The sequence below is a fragment of the Carcharodon carcharias genome, chromosome 2, assembly GCF_017639515.1.
Source record: "Carcharodon carcharias isolate sCarCar2 chromosome 2, sCarCar2.pri, whole genome shotgun sequence".
NCBI lineage: Eukaryota > Metazoa > Chordata > Chondrichthyes > Lamniformes > Lamnidae > Carcharodon > Carcharodon carcharias.
The window spans coordinates 194,885,242-194,906,167 of record NC_054468.1 but is presented as its reverse complement, the minus strand read 5'-3'; the positions used below and the strand labels follow the sequence as shown (position 1 = coordinate 194,906,167).

The 20,926-nt window shown below is 40.4% G+C and overlaps 1 protein-coding gene across 4 annotated transcripts in view; it reads left to right on the top strand.

Moving 5' to 3' along the window:
• Window positions 1–20,926, top strand: part of LOC121293545 (transcriptional-regulating factor 1) — an 82,027-nt gene that overhangs the window by 33,211 nt on the left and 27,890 nt on the right. For all 4 annotated transcript variants that reach the window (XM_041216580.1, XM_041216598.1, XM_041216589.1 and 1 more), the window contains 3 exons: window positions 6,641–6,780; window positions 9,385–9,488; window positions 10,875–10,950. In XM_041216580.1, coding sequence (XP_041072514.1) covers window positions 6,641–6,780; window positions 9,385–9,488; window positions 10,875–10,950 — 320 coding nt within the window. The remainder of the gene's footprint in view (window positions 1–6,640; window positions 6,781–9,384; window positions 9,489–10,874; window positions 10,951–20,926) is intronic.

Below are 20,926 nucleotides of genomic sequence, written 5' to 3'. Positions count from 1 at the left end.
CGAGAAGCAGCACCAGGCATATCTAAAAATGAGTGATCAGCCAAGTGAAGTTACAACATCGGACTACTTGCATACAATAGACAGGACTAAGCGACCCCACAACAAACGGATCAGCTCAAGGCTCTGCAGTCCTGCCACATCCATTTGTGAATGGTGGTGAACAATTAAAAAAAACAACTGGAGGATGAGGCTCCACAAACACTCCCATCCACAATGATGGAGAGCCCAGCATATCAGTGCTAAAGATGAGGTTGAAGCATTTGTAACCATCTTCAGCCGTGAGTTCCAAGTGGGTGATCGATTTAGGCCTCCGCTTCCTCATCTTCAACCAATTAAATTCACTTCATGTGACATCAAGAAATGGCTGAAGGCACTGGATATTGTGAAGGCCCTGACAACATTCCCGCAATAGTACTGAAGACTTGTGCTCCAGAACTAGCTGCATCCCCAGCCAAAATGTTCCAGTACAGCTACAACACTGGCATCCACCCAACAATGTGGAAAATTGCCCAGGTATGTCCTAGCAACAAAAAGCAAGACAAATCCAACCCGGACAATTACTGCCTCATCAACCTACTCTCGATCAGTGATAGAAGGTGTCATCGACAGTGCGATCAAGTGGCACTTAGTCAGCAATATCCTGCTCATTAGTGCTCAGTTTGGGTTCAACCAGAGCCACTCAACTCCTGACCTCATTACAGCCTTGGTTCAAACATGGACAAAAGAACTGAACTCCTGAGGTGAGGTGAGAGTGACTGCCTTTGATATCGAGGCAGCATTTGACAGAGTGTGGCACCAAGAAGCCCCAGCAAAACTGGAAATCACATGGAAAACTCTCCACTGGTTGGATTCATACTGAGCGCAAAGGAAGATGGTTGTGATTTTTGGAGGTTAATCATCTTAGTTGCAGGACATTTGCTGCGAGAGTTCCTCAGGGAGTGTCCTCAGCCCAATCATCTTCAGCTGCTTCATCAATGACCGACCTTCCAGCATAAGATCAGAAGTGGGGATGTTTGCTGCACAATGTTCACCATTTGTGACTTCACAGATACTGAAGCAGTCTGTGTCTATGTGCACCTGATAAGTGGCAAGTAACATTCACGACACACAAGTGCCAGGTATTGTCCATCTCCAACAAGAGAGAATCCAACCATGGTCCCCTTGACAATCAGTGGCATAACCTTCATTGGAAACCACTCCCCACCCATCAACATCCTGGGGATTACCATTAACGAGAAACTGAACTGGAGCAGCCATATAAATATTTGGATACAAGAGCAGGTCAGAGGCATGGAATTCTGCAGTGAGTAACTTCCCCTGCCTCCCCAAAGCCTTGCCATCATCTACAAGGCACAGTCAGGTGATGGAACAGTCTCCACTTGGTGGGATGAATGCAGCTCCAACAACACTTGAGAAGCTGGACACCATCGAGGACAAAGCAACCCACTAATTGGCACAACATCCACAAACATTCGCTCCCTCCGATACCAACGCACCATGGCAGCAGTCTGTATCACCTACAAGATGCACTGCAGCATCTCACCAAGGCTCCTTCGGCTGCACCTTCCAAACTCTTGATCTCTGCCACCTAGAAGGACCAGGGCAGCAGATGCACAGGAGCACTACCTGTTATCCTCCATGCCACCCACCATCCTGGCTTGGAAGTAGATCGCTGGCCCTTCACTGTTACTAGGTCAAAATCCTGGAACTCTGTTCCTGGCAGCACTGTGGGTGTACCTACACCACATGGACTGTAGCAATTCAAAAAGGCAGCTCACCACCACCACCTTCTCAAGGGCAATTAGCGATAGGCAATAAATGCTGACGTAGCCAGCGAAATCCACATTCCGTGAACGAACATTTAAAAAATATATTGGCTTTTTAAACCAGTATAGTGTACAAAAGCTCGGAAGTTATGCTAGTTACTGGTTAAGTCCCAGCTCAAGTAATAACTTTAGAAAGAGAATTGGACACATACTTGAAAGGCAGACATTTGCAAGCCAGTGGGAAAGGGGCAGAGCTGAGGACCAATTAGATAGTTTCAGTGTTGTTTCATGCTGCGATTCCATTAAACTGATTTGATAGAAAAATTATCTCAACCAAAAAATGATGTAGCATCAGTCTTGACAAACAATTGCCTTCTTGCTTTGTATCGTTCAAGTTGGAGTCATGTAGGTTAGCTTGGAAATGTGAAGTGTTTAGTAAATTTAAACAAAATCTAGCAGACATCGGTGTTGTCCATGATAGGTATAAGGCATTTATGTTTGAATTCAATCTGAAAAATAAAAAGTTCAGCAGTAGCATTAAATTGAATGTGCCTCCATATTTTCTGTCGAGAGCATTTAGAACTGTGCGACATTAGATTGAAATATTGCTAGCAACAGGGGCTTGTTGCTGGTGGTGATAGAGGTTGGAAGAATTTACAGAAATGAGCAACAGATAAGAACATGAAAGCTGACAAGCTTGTGTAATTTTTCTCTTTGTGTATTGTATTGTATTTATTTGGTAAGTAAGCCTAGTGTCAACATTGAGGCATTCACTGGTATTTCCAAAATCTCAATCTGGTTATAATTATGTCTGTGCCATGAAACAGCTGATCCCTCCTGGTATGTATATGCAAACTTCAGTTGTTATTGGGATTCTTGTAACTCTGGTATTGTAGCCATGTAACACACCATAAAGTAGCTAACTATAATCTGATCCTAGAGCTGAGTTTGTTTTGAAAATCTAAATGTTTGCCTTCATAAAGTTTTGAACATCTTTGTTCCCATGAAACAATTCTTCAAAATTTGTTAGTTGATCACTGTCGGAATTTAACTTTGAATATAGGAAGAATATATTTCTGTCAAACTATGCTCTATTTTAATTAAAGTATTGCTTTTACTCAATAACAACTCTTAATGGAATGCCCCAAGGCACTTCAGCAGCATTAGAAAGCAAAATGTGCCACTGACTCTCAAAAGATGATATTGATGCAGGTGGCTAAAAGCTTAGTCAAGGAGTTAGGTTTGAAGGAGCATCTTGAAGGAGGAAGTAAAGGTGGAGAAGTTTAAAGAAATAATTCTGGAGCTTGGAGCCTAGGCATCTGAAGCATGACCATCAATGGCATATACTTAAAATATGGGATGCTCGAGTCCAGATGGAGGGGAGTGCAGATATCTCGAGGACGAGGTGACTGAGATCGGGAGTGGTGAGACCATGGAGGTATTTTAAATCAAGGACGAAAATTTTAAAATCAAGGCATTGCCTAGCCAGGAACTAATATAAGTCAGCAAGCTCAAGAGTGATGGGTGAACAGGTCTTGGGTTAGGACATGCGCAACGATGTTTTGGGTGACCAGGTTTTCATGAGAGGCTGGCCAGAGGTGCATTGGGATAGTTCAGACAGAAAAATTAAACGAGAAATGATACTAGGGAGTAGGTTATTCTGGATTTGGTTTTGTGTAATGAGATGGGATTAATTAATGATCTCATAGTAAAGGAGGATCCTCTAGGGAAGAGTGATCATAGTTGCTAGAATTTCAAAGTCCAGTTTGAGAGTGAGAAACTTGAGTCCCACACTAGTGTTCTGGAGTTAAACAAAGATAACTACATAGGCAGGAGGGCAGATTTGGCTCTCATGGACTGGGCAGGAAGACTACAAGATAGGATAGTTGATGGACAGTGGCAGATATTTAAGGAGATATTCAGTTCCTCCCAAGTAAAATATATTCCAAAGGGGGGGAAAGCATCTGTGACTAAGCAAGGAAGTTAAAGATAACATAATGGCAAAAACTAAGGCATACCAAATTGCAAAGGTCAGTGGCAGGCTGGAAGATTGGTAAAGTTTTAAAGATCAACAAAGAGTTAATAAAAAAAAATAAGAGCAAAGGTAAATTATGAAAGAAAACTAGCACAAAATGTAAAAACTGATAGCAAAAGCTTCTACAAGTATATAAAAGGAAAGAGAGTAGCTAAAGTGAATGTTGGTCCCTTGGAGGATGAGACTGGGGAGTTAATATTGGGGAACACAGAAATGGCAGAGACACTTAATCAGTATTTTGCCTCAGTTTTCAAGGTGGAGGACACTGGTACCATCCCTATACTAACAGGTAGTGCAGAGGGTAGAGAAGGAGGAACTTAGAAGAATCACCATCACTAGAGAAAAAGTACTGAGCAAACTATTGGGATTAAAGGGTGACAAGTCCCCAGGACCTGATGGCCTACATCCCAGGGTCTTAAAGGAAGTGGCAGCGGAGATAGTAGATGCATTGGCTATAATATTCCAAAATTCACTGGATTTTGGAAACGTTCCAGTGGATTGGAAAAATGCTAATATAACATGCCCTTATTCAAAAAGCGGGGGAGGCAGAAAGTAGGAAACTATAGATCAGTTAGTTTAATGTCTGTCATCGGGAAGTTGTTGGAATCCATCATAAAGGAAGTAGTAATGGGGCATTTGGAAAGTCAAAATGCAATCCATCGGAGTCAGTATGATTTTATGACGAGTAAATCGTGTTTGACTAATTTGCTAGAGTTCTTTTGAGGATGTGATAAGCAAAGTGGATAATGGGGATCCTGTAGATGTAGTACATCTGGACTTCCAGAAGGCCTTTGATAAGGTGCCGCACAAAAGATTAATATACAAGATAAGGTCACACGGAGTTAGGGGTAATATATTAGCTTGGATAGAGGATTGGCTAACCAACAGAAAGCAGAGGGATAAATGGTCTTTTTCTGGATGGCAAGCTGTAACTTGTGAGTTGCCACAGGATTCGACCCTTGGGCCCCAACTATTTACAATCTATATTAATGATTCGGTAGGGGGGCGGGGGGGGCGGGGAATAGAAGGTACCATAGCTAAATTTGCAGATGAAACCAAAATAGGTGAGAAAGTAAGTTGCAAGAAAGAAATAAGAAATTTACAAATGGATATGGACAGGTTAGGTGAATGGGCTAAAATTTGGCATATGGAGTTAAACATGGATAAGTGTGAGGTTATCCATTTTGGTCGGAAGAATAAAAAGGCGACTTATAATTTAAATGGAGAGAAACTTCAGAATGCTTCAGTGCAGAGGGATCTGGGTGTCCTTGTGCATGAATCGCTGAAAGCTAGTATACTGGTACAGCAGGTAATAAGGAAGGCAAATGGAATTTTGGCATTTATTGCAAAAGGAATAGAGTATAAAAATAGGGAAGTGTTGTTGCAACTGTACAAGGCATTGGTGAGACCGGGCCTGGAGTACTGTGCACAGTTTTGGTCCCCTTACTTGAGGAAGGATGTAGTTGCATTGGAGGCGGTTCAGAGGAGATTCATGAGATTGATTCCAGATATGCTGGGCTTGTCTTATGATGAAAGATTGAGCAGTTTAGGCCTATACTCAGTAGAGTTTAGAAGGATGGGAGGAGATCTAATTGAAGTATACAAGATTCTAAAGGGGATAGACAAAGTAGACATGGAGCGGATGTTTCCCCTTGTGGGGCATTCTAGAATGAGAGGCTGTAGTTTTAGGCTAATGGGTGGTAGATTTAAATCAGAGATGAAGAGGAATTACTTTTCCCAAAGGGTCGTGAATCTGTGGAATTCACGACCTCAGAGTGCAGTGGATGCTGGGACGCTGAATAAATTTGAGGAAAAGATAGACAGATTTTTAATTAGTAATGGGTTAAAAGGTTATGGGGAGAGGGCAGGAAATTGGATTTGAGGCCGAAATGAGATCAGCCATGATCGTATTGAATGGCAGGGCAGGCTGAAGGGGCTGAATTGCCTACTCCTCCTAGTTCTTATGTTGCATCTGAATCTTGATTAAAACATTGCCTTGTCACTCTGTATCGTTGAAGTTGTGCAAATTTACTTGGTAATGTGAATTGTTTAGTAAAATTAAACAAAAAAAAAATGAGGGGAACAAAGCTGTGGGTGGGGGTTTTAAAAGCAGATGATCTGAGGCAGGGGTGGAGTCAGGTGATATGGAGGTGGAAATAGGTGGTCTTTGTGATGGCATGAGTATGTGGTCAAAAGCATATCTTGGGGTTAAACGCAACACCAAGTTTGCCTGTTGCCAGGTAGAAGGATGGAGGCTGTTCCCATGTTTAGCTGGAGGAAATTTCTGCTCGCCCAGGACGACGCCGAATATGCTGAATTTGGAAGAGTTAAGAGATTTGGAGTGATGTGGAGCTGGGTGCATCCACTGCACATGTAGAAACTGACATTTAGTCAGACGATAATACGAAGGGGCATTATATAGATTAAAAATAGGAGAGGACCCAGGATAGATCTTTGGGGATACCAGAAGTAATGGTGCAGGTGCAAGAAGAACAAGCATTGCTGGTGATATTCTGGCTTTGATTAGATCAAATAATTTAACTTGTGTTTGTTTATGTACCCAATTGAGAAGTGTCGAGGTTTTCAAACTGATTATCGAGATACTGTACTTATTGAGAAAATTCATTTAATGTTGATTGCTACTTATGTAAAAGATAAATTCTGTAAGAATTGAAATTGTTTTTATTTAAATTAAATTTAAACATTGTTTATTTAACCCTTACATCATTCCACAGAGAGTTTGTGTAATGTGGGTCTTGCCAATGCAGTTTGAATCTACTTATTTTGCAACTATTTAAACTGTGCTCACAAAGACTGAAATATTTATTCATTTTGCTAGGCGAATCAATATGGGATTGCGGTTTCAAGCGGCGATCCCAGCATTGCAAGATAGGTCGTTGGTTGAAAAGGATGTCTCCAAAGCTGACTTGGTGTGGAAGCCTTGGTGTGAAATGGATGACCCAGAAGTACAACAAAAAGGTCGAGTGCTTCTTCAGTAAATACAGCTTTGCATCTTAGCATGTTACAAAGAATGGTTTTGCTGGGGAATACTTCGGTCAAGTGAAGTAATTCTTCATGTAACCTACAGTTCTATGTTTAACACTTCAATTTGTTTAAATCTCCTACCTTGTACAAGTTTTTGTTTTAATAATCTTTCCACAGTCTTACAGACACCCAAGAGCAACTTATTTAGCAAGTTAGCAGTGATTGGTTGCTCTTGTGGTTCAGGATGCCATTTGGGACGGCATCAATGATGTTTTTTTAAATTCAGTTACAGCTGGGTACTGGACTATATTCAGCCAGTGACACTCTTGGTCAGCATCCAGGACCCAAAAGGCACCAACTCTTTGGAGCCACTAGCTGACATATCAGGTACTGACATCATCTGACTCTTTACCAATTTCCAAATTCACAATGTCAAAATTGTAGAGTTGTGGTGAGATTAAAAAATACTTAATTTCTGATCACATAGACATATTTTTGAAATGTTTATTCTCATTCTCCCACCCAGTTTTTAAAAATCTCTTTATTAAAGAAATACTGAAATAGATCCAAATATTTCAATTAGTACATGCATTGTGTGATGTGCCACTGAGCTGAACAGAACAAGGAGGTCCCTGGTCCCCACTGAGTTGGGTGATCTCAGTGGGCATAACAGTACATTGACATCTGTAGTTTGGGAAGGAGAAAAATATAATTGCATTCCTGCTCCTCTACTCTTAAGTGTATGTGTGAATATCAGATGGGAAGGCATTGCCCAAACACTTGATGTCCAGGTTCAAATATAAATAATAGCCACTTTAATAATGTGCTGCCGGGCCACTTGTGTTTAGACAGCCATACTTCAACATGAGTTGCTGCCTCCAGGAACTGAGAATTCAGGGGTGGGTTGCCTGGAGGAGAGGAGCAAAACTTGACTTTCTTTCTCCTTTTATTTGTTACCCTGTATCTTGGCATTTTCTGTTTTGAAAGGAGTTGGTAATTACCTTTTGTTCAAGTACCATGCTTGAGGCTATCACTGGGGCAGAGTGAGGTTTTTTTCTACCCTTACCCCTGTTCCTCCCTGTCAAATACTGCCTATCCTCTGATAAAAACAAAAAGCTGCGGATGCTGGAAATCCAAAACAAAAACAGAATTACCTGGAAAAACTCAGCAGGTCTGGCAGCGTCGGCGGAGAAGAATAAAGTTGATGTTTCGCGTTCTCATGACCCTTCAACAAAACTGAGTAAAATTAGGAGAGGTGGAGTCCACCCTGCTCTCTTGCCCACATGTCTGTCCTTGGCTTGCTGCATTGTTCCAGTGAAGCTCAACGCAAACTGGAGGAACAGCACCTCGTCTTCCAACTAGGCACTTTATAGTCTTCCGGACTGAGTATTGAATTCAACAACTTTAGATCTTGAACTCCCTCCTCCATCCCTACCCCCTTTCTGTTTCTTCCCCCTCCCTTTTGTCTTTTCCAATAATTTATATAGATTTTTCTTTTCCCACCTATTTCCATTATTTTTAAATCTATACCTTTTATGCCCTGTTGGTCTTATTTCACCCCACTCCCACTAGAGCTATACCTTGTCTGTCCTGCCATCCATTCTTAATTAGCATTCTCTTAGATAATATCACCACCTTCAACACCTCTTTGTTCTTTTGTCTGTGACATCTTTTCATCTTTTGATTATCTGCTCCTATCACTGCTTGCTTGTCCCTACAACCACCGCCCCCCCCCCCCCACCACCCCCCGGCCAAACCTTAAACCAGCTTATAGCTTATATTTCACCCCTCTCCTAATTTTATTCAGTTCTGCTGAAGGGTCATGAGGACTCGAAACATCAACTTTATTCTTCTCCGCTGATGCTGCCAGACCTGCTGAGTTTTTCCAGGTAATTCTGTTTTTGTACTGTCTATCCTCTGCTTGCTTTCTGCCTCTGACAGTGGCTGGGATCAGAATGTGCCCTTCAATCCTTCCAAGAGCTGCAGACTGAAGTTGCATGTTTCCATTAAGTACAGTGCACAACACTGGTATATTATCCAAGTTTTTTTTAACTTAAGATTGAATAAGACATTATCCAATAAAATTAAATCATTTACTAGAAATTCAACAATTGTGGAAACTCATGAAAATTTTGAAAATTCATTTTTGGCTGCAAGATATCTGAATTCTTATTAGCTGGATCATCAACCACTGGTATTTTTTTAATGCAGCCTAGTTTTAAGAATTTGGGCACAATTGCATTTTTTTCTTCAATGAAAGCACCAAAATTATATTTTCATGTACTTGCAGAAAAAGAAAACGTGCCTTTGCATATTGCCTTTTGCATCCTCAGAATATCCCAAAGTGTCTCAAGGCTATTGGGGTACTTTTGTAGCTGTTATGCAGACAAAAACAACAGTTTATGCACAGCAAATCCAACAACACCAATTTGATAAATGATCAGATACCTGCTCTGCTATTGTTGGTCAAGGAATAACTGGACTAGGAAAATTCCCCTGTGCTTTTAATCATAGCATGGAATCTTATTTTAAAATAAAGTTGACAGTATCATTGAGAGGTTTTAAAGTTGTATTAACTTGATTTTGTATCTTTTATAGTGGAGGATCTGCTGAACATGGCTTGCTCTAGTGTCCTACCAGGTGGTGGGACAAATCGAGAACTTGCCCTACATTGTCTTTTTGAGGCAGATGGTAACATTTTGGTAAGTACGATATTAAAACATGGTCTGATTGCTGGTTTCTAACTGGGATGACATAATGCTTGTGTGACATATATTTGACATTTTATAAAGTGCAGCGCTAGCAGATGTTACTGTGGAAAACAAGGATTGTCAAGAATCTAGATTTTAATACATTTTACAGCTGCTTGCACTTAAAATCAGATGCTTCCATTTCAATTTCTAGTAGCAAAATCTTTTTATTTAACTTCAGGTCTGTGCATATCTGTTCTGTTAATAAAAATGCAACTGTGCAAAGTCTGCTGATAAACCACTTGGCCACAATGTTTTTGTATATTTTATAAAATAAAGAATATTTATATTTTAATAACCATAGAGGTAATTCATTGTCCTGAGCAACAACCCTCCAGAAAAGCATGTTGATTCACCCTTTGCATGTGTGCACTGCAAAGATAAATAAGAAAATATGTGGAAATGTGAAGTAAAAATTCAAACCGCTGAAAATCCACAAGTTGATTAGCATTTGAAAAACAAAAGGTTAATGTTTTGTTGTGTGATCATTTGTTTTATCTGTATGGCCTACAATATAGAGTTTACAGAACATTGTATGGATTGCAGCAATCATCAATCAAATCTCTATCATTGGGTATTGATAACAAATAAAGGTCAGAATTAGGAAATTGAAAAGAGAAGGAAAAAGCAATTATACCAAATAAATCAATCGGACTTCTGTTGCTTTCCACAGCAAAATGTATATTGTTGTTCAGCGTTTTTGTTTGGCACCTGTTTGTTTTATTTAGTCATCATTGCCAGCTTAGCTGCTGAATTTAAAGTAGTCTTGTGCTATAAGTTCTATGTTGGATAGCAAAGAGTTGGCACTAGGTCTTTAAACTTGTGTTTGTATAGTGTTTCTAATGACATCCAAAGGGAAAAGATTTATGACCAATAACAGAATCTCCAGGATTGGATAATTGGTTTAACTTCTTCACTTGTGTGATAGCCAATTGATTTGTTTCAGATATTTGGTTTAAAGTTTTATGTCCGTTTATGTGGTATATTGTCTGCAAAAGAGGCACTGTGTGGTTTGTGAAAGTGATGATGATAATGTGCCATCTTAAGATACATCAGATGACTGAAACTAATCCACCCAAGTTTCTTTGGCAGGGATTTGAATATTTCATAATTCATTACTGGGAAATAAACTCCTCACAATGTTGCATTTGAGTTTAGCGCAAGATTTAAATATGTTTTATCGTGTGAAATGTACAACCAGGAATAACGTAATAGAGTGGTCTCTCTAATAGAATGAATATAAAACATATTGCACTTCCCTGTTCTGTTTCACTAGATAATTATGTCCCTTAAGGATGCTACCAAAACATTGAATAAATATGTTTCCTTTTATGCTAGGTGGCTGTGGAGATTTTACTGATGAGGATGCCTATTAAAGCCAAATCGCATCCGCTGGCAGATTATCACTATGCTGGTATGTAGCTTTCTTCCCAGCTTCTATGGCTTTCTGTATGGAACATAGGATTTACTTATAAAAATAATTGTCGCTCATTTTGGCAATGAGAACATTGAAAGTAATGAGTATTTATGTTGATTATGCTGATGGTGGAATCAACACCCAAGTGATAGACAAAAAAAAGTTGCATTTATATAGTGCCTTTCACAACCTCAATGTTCTTTAGAGCTTTACAGCCTTTTGTTATTTTGTCACTGTTGTGATCTAGGAAATGTGGCAACCAATTTATGCATAGCAAGCTCCCGCAAGTGGCTATGTAATAATGACCAGATAATCTGATTGTCATGTTGATTTGGGGATAAATATTGGCTGGGATACCGGGGATATTAAAATAAAAGCAGAATACTGTGGATTCTGGAAATCTCTAAAAACAATGTGCTGAAAATACTCAGCAAGTCTGGCAGCATCTGTGAAGGGAGAAATTGTTAACACTTTGAATCAAATATGACTCTTCTTCAGAACCTGGAGTACTGCAGAAGGGTCATATTCGGACTCAAGGTTAACTGTTTCAATCTCCAAAGATGTTTCCAAATCTGCTGGGTATTTCCAGCACTTTGTTTTTATTACACCATGGATATGTTCCCTGCTTTTCTTCAAAATAGTGCCATGAGATTTTTTGCATCCACCTGAGAGGCCTCAGTCCAATGTCTCATCGAAAGACTGCACCTGACAGTGCAGCACTCGCTCAGTACTACACTGTAGTGTTGCCCTAGATTTTTGCACTCAAGTCTCTGGAGTGGAACTTGAACCTACAACCTTCTCAATCAAGAGGTGAGAGTAATGCCAACTGAGCTGTGGCTGACATTAATACTCTTCCCAACATGCACAAGTATTGCATTCATCTAAGCACATTAAACAAATGCAGAAGTCACAAAGTATCGTGCTTGGTCAACAAACTCGATAGAAATAACTATTTATTTGCAATTTAAAATAGAAGCTTATTTTTATCAGAAGGAAGTTGTCAAGCAGAGTCTCTTTTCACAGAATTTGCCCTGTTCATGATTATTCATCCAAATGCTGTCACTCAGCCACATCAACTGAAAACACCATGTTGGATTTTATACACGTTGACCACACCTTTTGTCACCACCTTTCTCAACCACTCCACTGTCTCCGATTTGTCAAATTGCTGTCCGCATCAAGTATTGGCTGAGCAGATATTTGCTCCAGCTAAATGTTGAGAAAATTGAAGCTGTTGTCTTTGGTCTCTGCCGTTGACTCCATCCCCCTCACTGGCAATTGTCTGAGGCGAACTGAACTGTTCACAGCTTTGGTGTTGTATTTGACTCTGAGATGATCTATCCCAAAGCTGCTCCATCACCAAGACTGTCTACTTCCATCATAATAGGGCCTAACTCCGTCCCTGCCTCAGCCCCTTATCTCTGTAACTTCCTCCATTGCTACAAATCTCCAAAATTTCTAAGCTACTGTTGTTCTGGCCTCTTGCATGTCTTGAATTTTAATATCTTCACTATTGGCAGCTATGCCTCTAGTTGTCTGGGCCCTTAGCTCTGGAATTCCTGTCCTAAACCCTTATGCCTCCTTCCCTCTTCACTTTTAAGACACTGCCTAAAACCTATCTCTTTGTCCTAACACCTTAAGTAGCTTGGTGTCCAATTTCACTTAGTAATGTTCCTGCAAATTACATTGGATCATTTTGCAACATTGAATGTGCTAGATAATTGCAAGTTGTTGTCGCGTTCATTCGTCAGTATTATTAAGTACATGTACTTTTTCCTGGATGTATTGATTCTCACTTTCCCATCTTCTTCAGTTGGCTTAGTTGCTAGTTTGTATTCACCATTGAAGCTGAAATGTTGGTTGGATATTACAGCATTATCCGCCAAATGTGTGGAATACAAAATGGCCATAATGGTGACAATACATCACTCTGGCAACTTGGAAATTTCCTAACCTCCAACAGTCAGTCCAGTGCAGTATTTCTGTGGGCCAAATCTGACAAATCTGTTAGAATTCTTTGAGGAGGTAAAAGTCAGTTAGACAAAGGAGAGCCAATGGCTGTTATCTACTTGGACTTCCAGAAGGCCTTTGACAAGGTGCCGCACAGGAGGCTGCTCAGTAAGATAAGAGCCCATGGTGTTAGAGGCAAGATACTAGCATGGATAGAAGATTGGCTGTCTGGCAGGAGGCAGAGAGTGGGGATAAGGGGGTCCTTTTCAGGATGGCGGCCGATGACTAGTGGAGTTCCGCAGGGGTCAGTGTTGGGACCACAACTTTTCACTTTATACATTAATGATCTAGATGAAGGAACTGAGGGCATCCTGGCTAAGTTTGCAGATGATACAAAGATAGGTGGAGGGACAGGTAGTATTGAGGAGACAGGGAGGCTGCAGAGGAATTTGGACAAGTTAGAAGAATGGGCAAAGAAGTGACAGATGGAATACAACGTGGGCAAGTGTGAGGTCATGCACTTTGGTAGGAAGAATAGAGGCATCGACTATTTTCTAAATGAGGAGAGAATTCAGAAATCTGGAGTGCAAAGGGACTTGGGAGTCCTACTCCAGGATTCTCTTAAGATTAACTTGCAGGTTGACGTGGTAGTTAGGAAGGCAAATGCAATGTTGGCATTTATTTTGAGAGGACTAGAATATAAAAGCAGGGGTGTGTTGCTGAGGCTTTATAAGGCTCTGATCAGACCACATTTAGAATATTGTGAGCAATTTTGGGCCCCATATCTCAAGAAGGATGTGCTGGCCCTGGAGAGGGTCCAGAGGAGGTTCACGAGAAGGATCCCTGAAATGAAAGGCTTAACGTATGAGGAACGTTTGAGGACTCTGGGTCTATACTCGATGGAGTTTAGAAGGATGAGGGGGGGGGGATCTGATTGAAACTTACAGAATACTGAAAGGCCTGGAAGAGTGGACGTGGGGAAGATGTTTCCATTAGTAGGAGAGACTAGGACCCAAGGGCACAGCTTCAGAGTAAAGGGAAGACCTTTTAGAACAGAGATAAGTAGAAACTTCTTTAGCCAGAGAGTGGTGAATCTATGGAATTCATTGCCACAGAAGGCTGTGGAGGCCAGGTCATTGAGTGTATTTAAGACCGAGATAGATAGGTTCTTGATTGGTAAGGGGATCAAAGGTTACGGGGAGAAGGCAGGAGAATGGGGTTGAGAAACGTTTCAGCCATGATTGAATGGCGGAGCAGACTCGATGGGCCGAATGGCCTAATTTCTGCTCCTATGTCTTATGGGCCAATAGCATGTACTTAATTTTGTGTTGGTGGCTGATGTGCTGGTTTGCTAGCACCATCATCCCCCCCCACCCCACCCCTCCAAGCCACTTTGGGGCAGGCCAGATTGGGGACAAAACAGCGACCCCGTATGCAAGCAGGAGGTTGCGAGTTGAAGTAATCAACAAGCCAATTAAGGCCACTGATCAGAGGTGGACTTGAATTTTCCAATTGGCCTAAGGACCCCCCACAGCAACAGAAACATGTCAGCTGCCTGGGGGCTAGCATCCCAGCAGCAGACGAGGGTGCCAGCACTTCAGGAAGGCTTTGAGCCCACCCCACCCTTCTCTGCCTATCTAGCTGCAGTTGTGGCCACAGGCTGTTTTTCCCCGTTTTGCAATATGGCAGGTGGCATTTGCCAGGCTGACCAAATCCACAAGGGAAACTTGACCAAGCCATCACAACAGTTAGGCGATTTGTATTTATCACAAAAACGTTTGTGCACACAAGTCAGCAGTATGAGTCTACTTCCACCTTCAGAGATTTCAAAGATTAAATAAAACATTTAACTACAAAAGAACAACAAATTTATAAACACAAGATTACAACTGCACAGTTATAACAATTCCCAAAATTTCCACTTAACCAGATTTCCAACTACACACCCCCTTTAAGACAACAAGTGGATTCCAAATTTATAAAATCATCCAGCGATGTTAACACAAGCACTCACTGGACAATGGACTTCCAAGGGCTTTTAACACAACCTTGGTTACCAGAGTTCTGCAGGGTGGCTAGAGGCTTTTTCTCCAAGTCTCTTTCACATAATCACCTTTCCAGATCTCCCCTGGCCACATTTTTCACAGCCTTCATCCTCCTTTAAATATATTTTGCCCCTTTTGATTTGTAAATTTCATTGCTTCCATTTGTCTTTAGAAGTTACTTTTCCCAGAATATAAAAATCTTTCAAATTCACATTATGGTCAGCACTTTTGGGAAAAATCAACATAATCATCTTGCCTTGTTTATCTTGCCAGTTGTGAACATTTCCCATGTCCCTTCAAAAATCAAACACTTGTCCATTTATCTAAAAATGCAAATTTCATTTGCACCATTTCTGCTGAGGCTTCTCCCTAGCTATACTCATCTCTACTTCAAATGCCTGTTTTACACCTCACTTCTTTGATAATTTAAACCTTGCAGTATAAAATCATCTCTAGTTGAATTAAATTAGCCCCACAAATAAGCCTGCTTAAAATATCCTACAATAATATTAGGAAAAATGATAGTTTCCTGACACCCTGCACAATGGTGGCCCAGCAGCTATGACCATTATTTAAATTTAAAAATTTTAACTGTGCTGAGGGCTGTCACAAGACAAACGCCATCTCTCCTGTTAGCCCTCCTGCTTCAAGAGCCCTCTCTGTCCTTAATTGCACCCTCTGGCCACTAATTGGCCAATTCAGGCCAAATGGATGTCAGCTCACTGCTTCCGATATGGTGTGGGTCAAGACCTGCATTCAACCCCAACATTGGGGGCCTGGCCCAAAATTACTGGCTTTGCTTTCTTCCCCCCCACCCCCCCCCCCGCCCAACCTCCCCATCTCCAATCAAACACTTTTAATTATTCTTATTTTAAATGAACTTTTTCTCTGGTCACGATAAAATCAACTGGGGGGAAAATAGGAAAAAAGAAGCATTTTTTAATTTTGCATTGACGCTTACAAACTTTTCCAGCAAGGAGATTTAATAATTTCATATGGATATCTGTTCTCGCATATTCAAAGTATCAGTAAAGTATTAGATATTTCCCAATAAGAGTTAATTTCCTGCGTCTTTGCAAGTTTTATGTCTCTTGATTGGTCAATGGCGGATCAACTTTTCAGTTGTTCAGTTCTGACTATTTGTGGACTTGTTAATGCTGCAAAATCCTTGTGTACTTTTGTTCTTTCATTTTGAGGTACTCCAATCTGCATTTTCCCATGTACTTTTTTTATTGGTTAATACTGTTTTTGTAGCCTCTGATTTTTGTTTGCCCTTTGGTCGCCTTGGTTTCCAGTAAAGTTGCATTGTTCGTCTCAGTTCATGGAGGTTCAGTAGAAAAATAGCAAAGCTACAACCACAGCTGAACTTTGACACCCTTAAGCCAAATTATACAAATCAACATTCAGAGCATTGTTGGTCTGATCCACCCCATCGCTTACATGGTGGAAATGAAAGGATTTTTCATAAGCCACCACTTGAATAATGCTCTTAAGGCCTGTACCATTGTTACGTTCAGGCCTCAATGCAGTAATATAAGCAAGCAGGTAGCTCACCCATCTGGGGTGGGGCCTGGGGAGGGGGAAACCCGGCAACTCTTCTATGGAGCTGTGTAAGCAGTGAAACATTTGGGGGTGTCAAAGAGAAACTGACAGTGGGTGGAAAGATTTTTTTGTGGGATCAGGAGCATCTTTTTTTTTTTGCAAAGCTTTATTTGTAATTTTCCTAATTGGCCAAATCGGCAGTCACTTTTAATCCCCAGTTCCACTGATGTGCTTCACCAATGGAAGACCAAAATTACATCAGCATTCTAAGCAAGCTGAAGGATCCTGATGTATTGTAACTAAGCTACTGATGTGAACATTAAGATTTTTTTGAAATATAAAAGTTAATTTACCTCCCTTTTGATGGGCTTGAACTTCACCTACCTGTCCCCTTACTATATATTCAGATCCCTTCGCTCTTCAAAAATTGATTTACTTGCTTCTGTACCACATACTTGAGGTTGACTTTGCTTTCTAATTCCTAACTTCCTAATATTAATTATGTTACTTGATCGACGAGTAACCAATTTTCCCAAATTAACATTTTATCTATTTTCACACACGCTCTTGTTTGACTTTTATGTTAAGCAATCTGATAGCTCTACTCGTTGGAAAGCAGACATTCCCTAAACAGTGGTGTATGATCCGTCACTTTATACATCTTCTTACCCATTGGAATTATTGCTGTCTGGAATGGCCTTCTAAATGCAAATATTTAGAAACAGTTCCTTTTTTCAACTATGGATGACTGTTAGGAATGATTGTTATACTTTTTTATTCTCATTTGCTTTCTTTCATGGGATGTGAGTGTCACTGGCAAGGCCAGCATTGGTTGCTCATCCCTGAACCATATTGCTGAGTTAATTTAATGATTTTTCTCTCTTTCCTTCCTCCTCCTCAATTGACTCAATGGGCCTGATTTTAAACCATTCAAAACCACCTACTTGCCCAAGTTAAAATTGAGCTCAACACCATCTCTGCAGTTGTTTTCAAATGCTCTGTCATTGTAGAGTTCCATGAGCCAGAAAATTACCAATGAATCACTTGCAATAAGCTGCATATGGTGTTAACCACAGTCTTGTGCTCTGCTGTTTGCACTCTGAAGAAACCCAACAAATTTATTTTTCTCCACTTAAGTCATTTTTAAAATTAGGTGACCAACCATGCTTGATACATAATATGTGATAATGCAACAACAGTACATATGCATAGTTTTCACAATTGAATTCATTCTTTATGCAAATAAATGTTCCACTGTATCCACCTCCCACAGTTGTTACAAGTTTCCAGGTAAATTAGTTTTTAATCCGCTAAATAAAATAAGACACTTGACACCAAACTACAAAATTATAAAATTTAGCTATAATTTTAATTGGGAATAAATGATTGTGAAAATTGCAGAATGTTGCTGGTTATGTTATTGTCCAGGTTTCATTTTTTCCCTTACTTTATCATCAAGACAAAATCATTAAGAAAAGTAATTCTGGCTTTCACAGCCTGGTTTTGTCCTGAATGGGTGGATGGCTGAAAACAGGTTCCTGGGAAACCAGCCTGATACCGTTGAACCCTACTGTGAGTAACAGTAGTATTTAATTCTGAAAAGCACTTTTTTGCGACTCCACTGTCTGAGTTCAGCTTTTAGCACAGGAAGTTGATGTTTAGAATCCTTAGTAGATTTCTGTCACACCAGACCACTTAGAAGCTGAGGCTAGCAGCAGAACTCAAGAACATGCAATTCCAAGTATAAGCTTTTCTGGTTCAGGAAAACACCTTCATGGAGAATCTCATGAAAATTTTGTAAAAGAGTGATATTTGCCTAGTTTGCAGATTATTTTGCTACACTGAATAAAACTGCTTCAAAATGGCAGGAAGGACCTTGCAATATATTCAATTATCTCAGTAACATCACTTTACCCTGTGAATGCTAACTGTGGGTTACTACTTTGATAAGGTTAGCATTTGATTCATAAGTGTGCACTTGCCTATGAAAGTGATGATTTGTGCTGAATGTAAGACAAAGTATCTAGTGTCCAAATCAAGCTGAGAACATCCTCAGTTACAACATGTGAATATATTGTATTTCTCCACTGAATAAAATAGTGACATTAGACAAATATGTGCATGGTATTTTGGGTGAATATCATAGCAAATTGACAGGAAGATTTTCTGTTTTAAGTGCAAATATTGGAAGTTAGTTTAGAAATCAAAAAGGATAGGCTAACCATAAATGAAAAACGTACAGTATGCAGTTATGCCAGAAAATGTTACAGTATCTCAAATCAGGGAGAAAAATCACCATATTGGGCATATTTTCTTCTTTTTATCTCTGGGTATAGAGGAAATGCAAGGACTCTGAGGGACCAAGTAAAAACATCTAAGGAAATTAAAGAAGATAGTATCAATAAATTACACATTGCCTCTGCATTAATTTTACAAATACTTTACAAGATCCTAAAAAGCCAGTGGGGGAAAGTGATTGTGAAACATTATGTAGTTGAGTCTTGATCCCACCTACAGTATGCTCACTGCATTGATTTATTTCTTAGACTAATATTCTAAGACAATAGAAATAAATGAAAGGAAACTGGGTTGATTGAAGGACCTTTTCTAGAGAAACCAACCTCCTTTCATATTTGAAAGGAGTCTGAGAAGTAGAAAGTCGGTATTTAAATTGGACTTATTTGTGGTATGGTATAGTTTATAAAGCTGAGGAAAAAGTGCAAGCTAAATGTAACTGAGTGATAGTATCATATTTTACACTAACAAAACTAAGAAGTAAATGATCACAGTGCTGTTAATGCTGGACAAGTCAGATCCCAGAATGAAACCTGGCTTGATAGATTTAACTTTTTTTTTCCAAAATTTATAGGAGTCTGCTGATGACCTTTAATACAAAGAATAAAATATTTATTTAAACAAGGAAAGTGAACTATATTACACCAGACAGAAAGGTTAGAAAGTTTTCAATACAAACACAAGAAGACAATTCAAATTCCTACTTTTACTTTACTTCGGTGATGTCTTTAGAGACACATATAAACCAGTGAAGAGTTACCACCAGCTTGACACAAAGGTTTCTCACTTGGGACTGGCACAGTTGCAAACTGTTTTCTTCTGGTGATTTCCTGAGCATTCACTTCGTGCTTCTCACCCAATTCGTATCTCTCCCCGAGACGCCCAAAAACTGCACTCTAAACTCACTGTTTCTTTAACTGCAGAGCAAACAAATTAGTCCCCTAAACTCAATCTTCCAGCAGCACCTCTGCTAAACTCATCACTTCACTGAGTCTTATAACTGATTATTCAGTTAACTACTGTCCCAATAGCCCTGTAGTTTTTGTCATCTGAGAGAACTTAAAACCCCTGTCTTCTCTCCCTGACGCACACTGGCCACGCCCCAATAAATGACAGGTACAACCAAAGCAGATTCCATGCATTTCTTAACAAGCCATCCAGACTTTTGTGACACAACCAACCAACCTCACTTACACTCTGCTTTTCTCAAGAGGGTTTCCAATCACCATATTTGAAGACCTCACCTTGGAATTCTTTCAAAAATTGCTCCCACTCAGGCGGTTTCAACAATGACGCATTTCGCAGGGTTTTAATCTCGCCTTCCGAGATTCTGTTTCCCTGGGTTTCCAATTGCACTCAAGTGTCACCTTCCAAGGACAATTTCAGATCTTCGGCCATTCCAAGCAGAACACCATTACTTCAAAGGGACACCTCCTTCCCAACGGTCCGCAGCACAGAATCACCAACCTTCGGCTCCCTTCTTGGATTTTCAGGGCTTCTCTCAAGCCCACTTCACTCCGTCTGCTCACTGCAACTCTTTCTTTAAATGTGAGCCTATTTCTCTGCTCCTTTCTTTTAGCTTAACTTAATGGGACCTAGTCCTGATCCCTGTCTTTGTCCCTTACCTGGAGCTTAGTTCTGGGACCTCTCCCTGTTCTGCTCCCTGGTTCGGGACCTTCTCCCTATCCTCCTCCCGTGTCCTACACACTGGAGCACCTACTTGGTAATGGCGCTCCGGTTCAGGACGTCTGACCTGCTTTTCATGCCTTTTGCCCTCCCTTGCTTCTGCACAGGTGCGCAGGACCAGTTCCCAGCCTAAATAAAGTGAAATAAATGAACCGCACGTGTGTGGCCATTCCCCAGTTGGCCCGTGCACAAAAGTCCAGAGGCTTTCTGACCTCAGACTTCAGATTAACGCTAATTATTTGAGTTTCATCACAAGTGAATGTTAATAGTGTTGATACAGGCAGAAAAGAAACAGGTTGATGATTGCAGCAGGAAGAAGGTACAGGGCTGGCCCATTATGCAAACGGGGTGGAAATTGATATATTCTTGTAATGGGGACAAACTAGAGCTCTGATGAAAGGTCCTTGACCTGAGATGTTAGCTCTGCTTTTCTCTCTCCAGTGATGCCGCCCGAC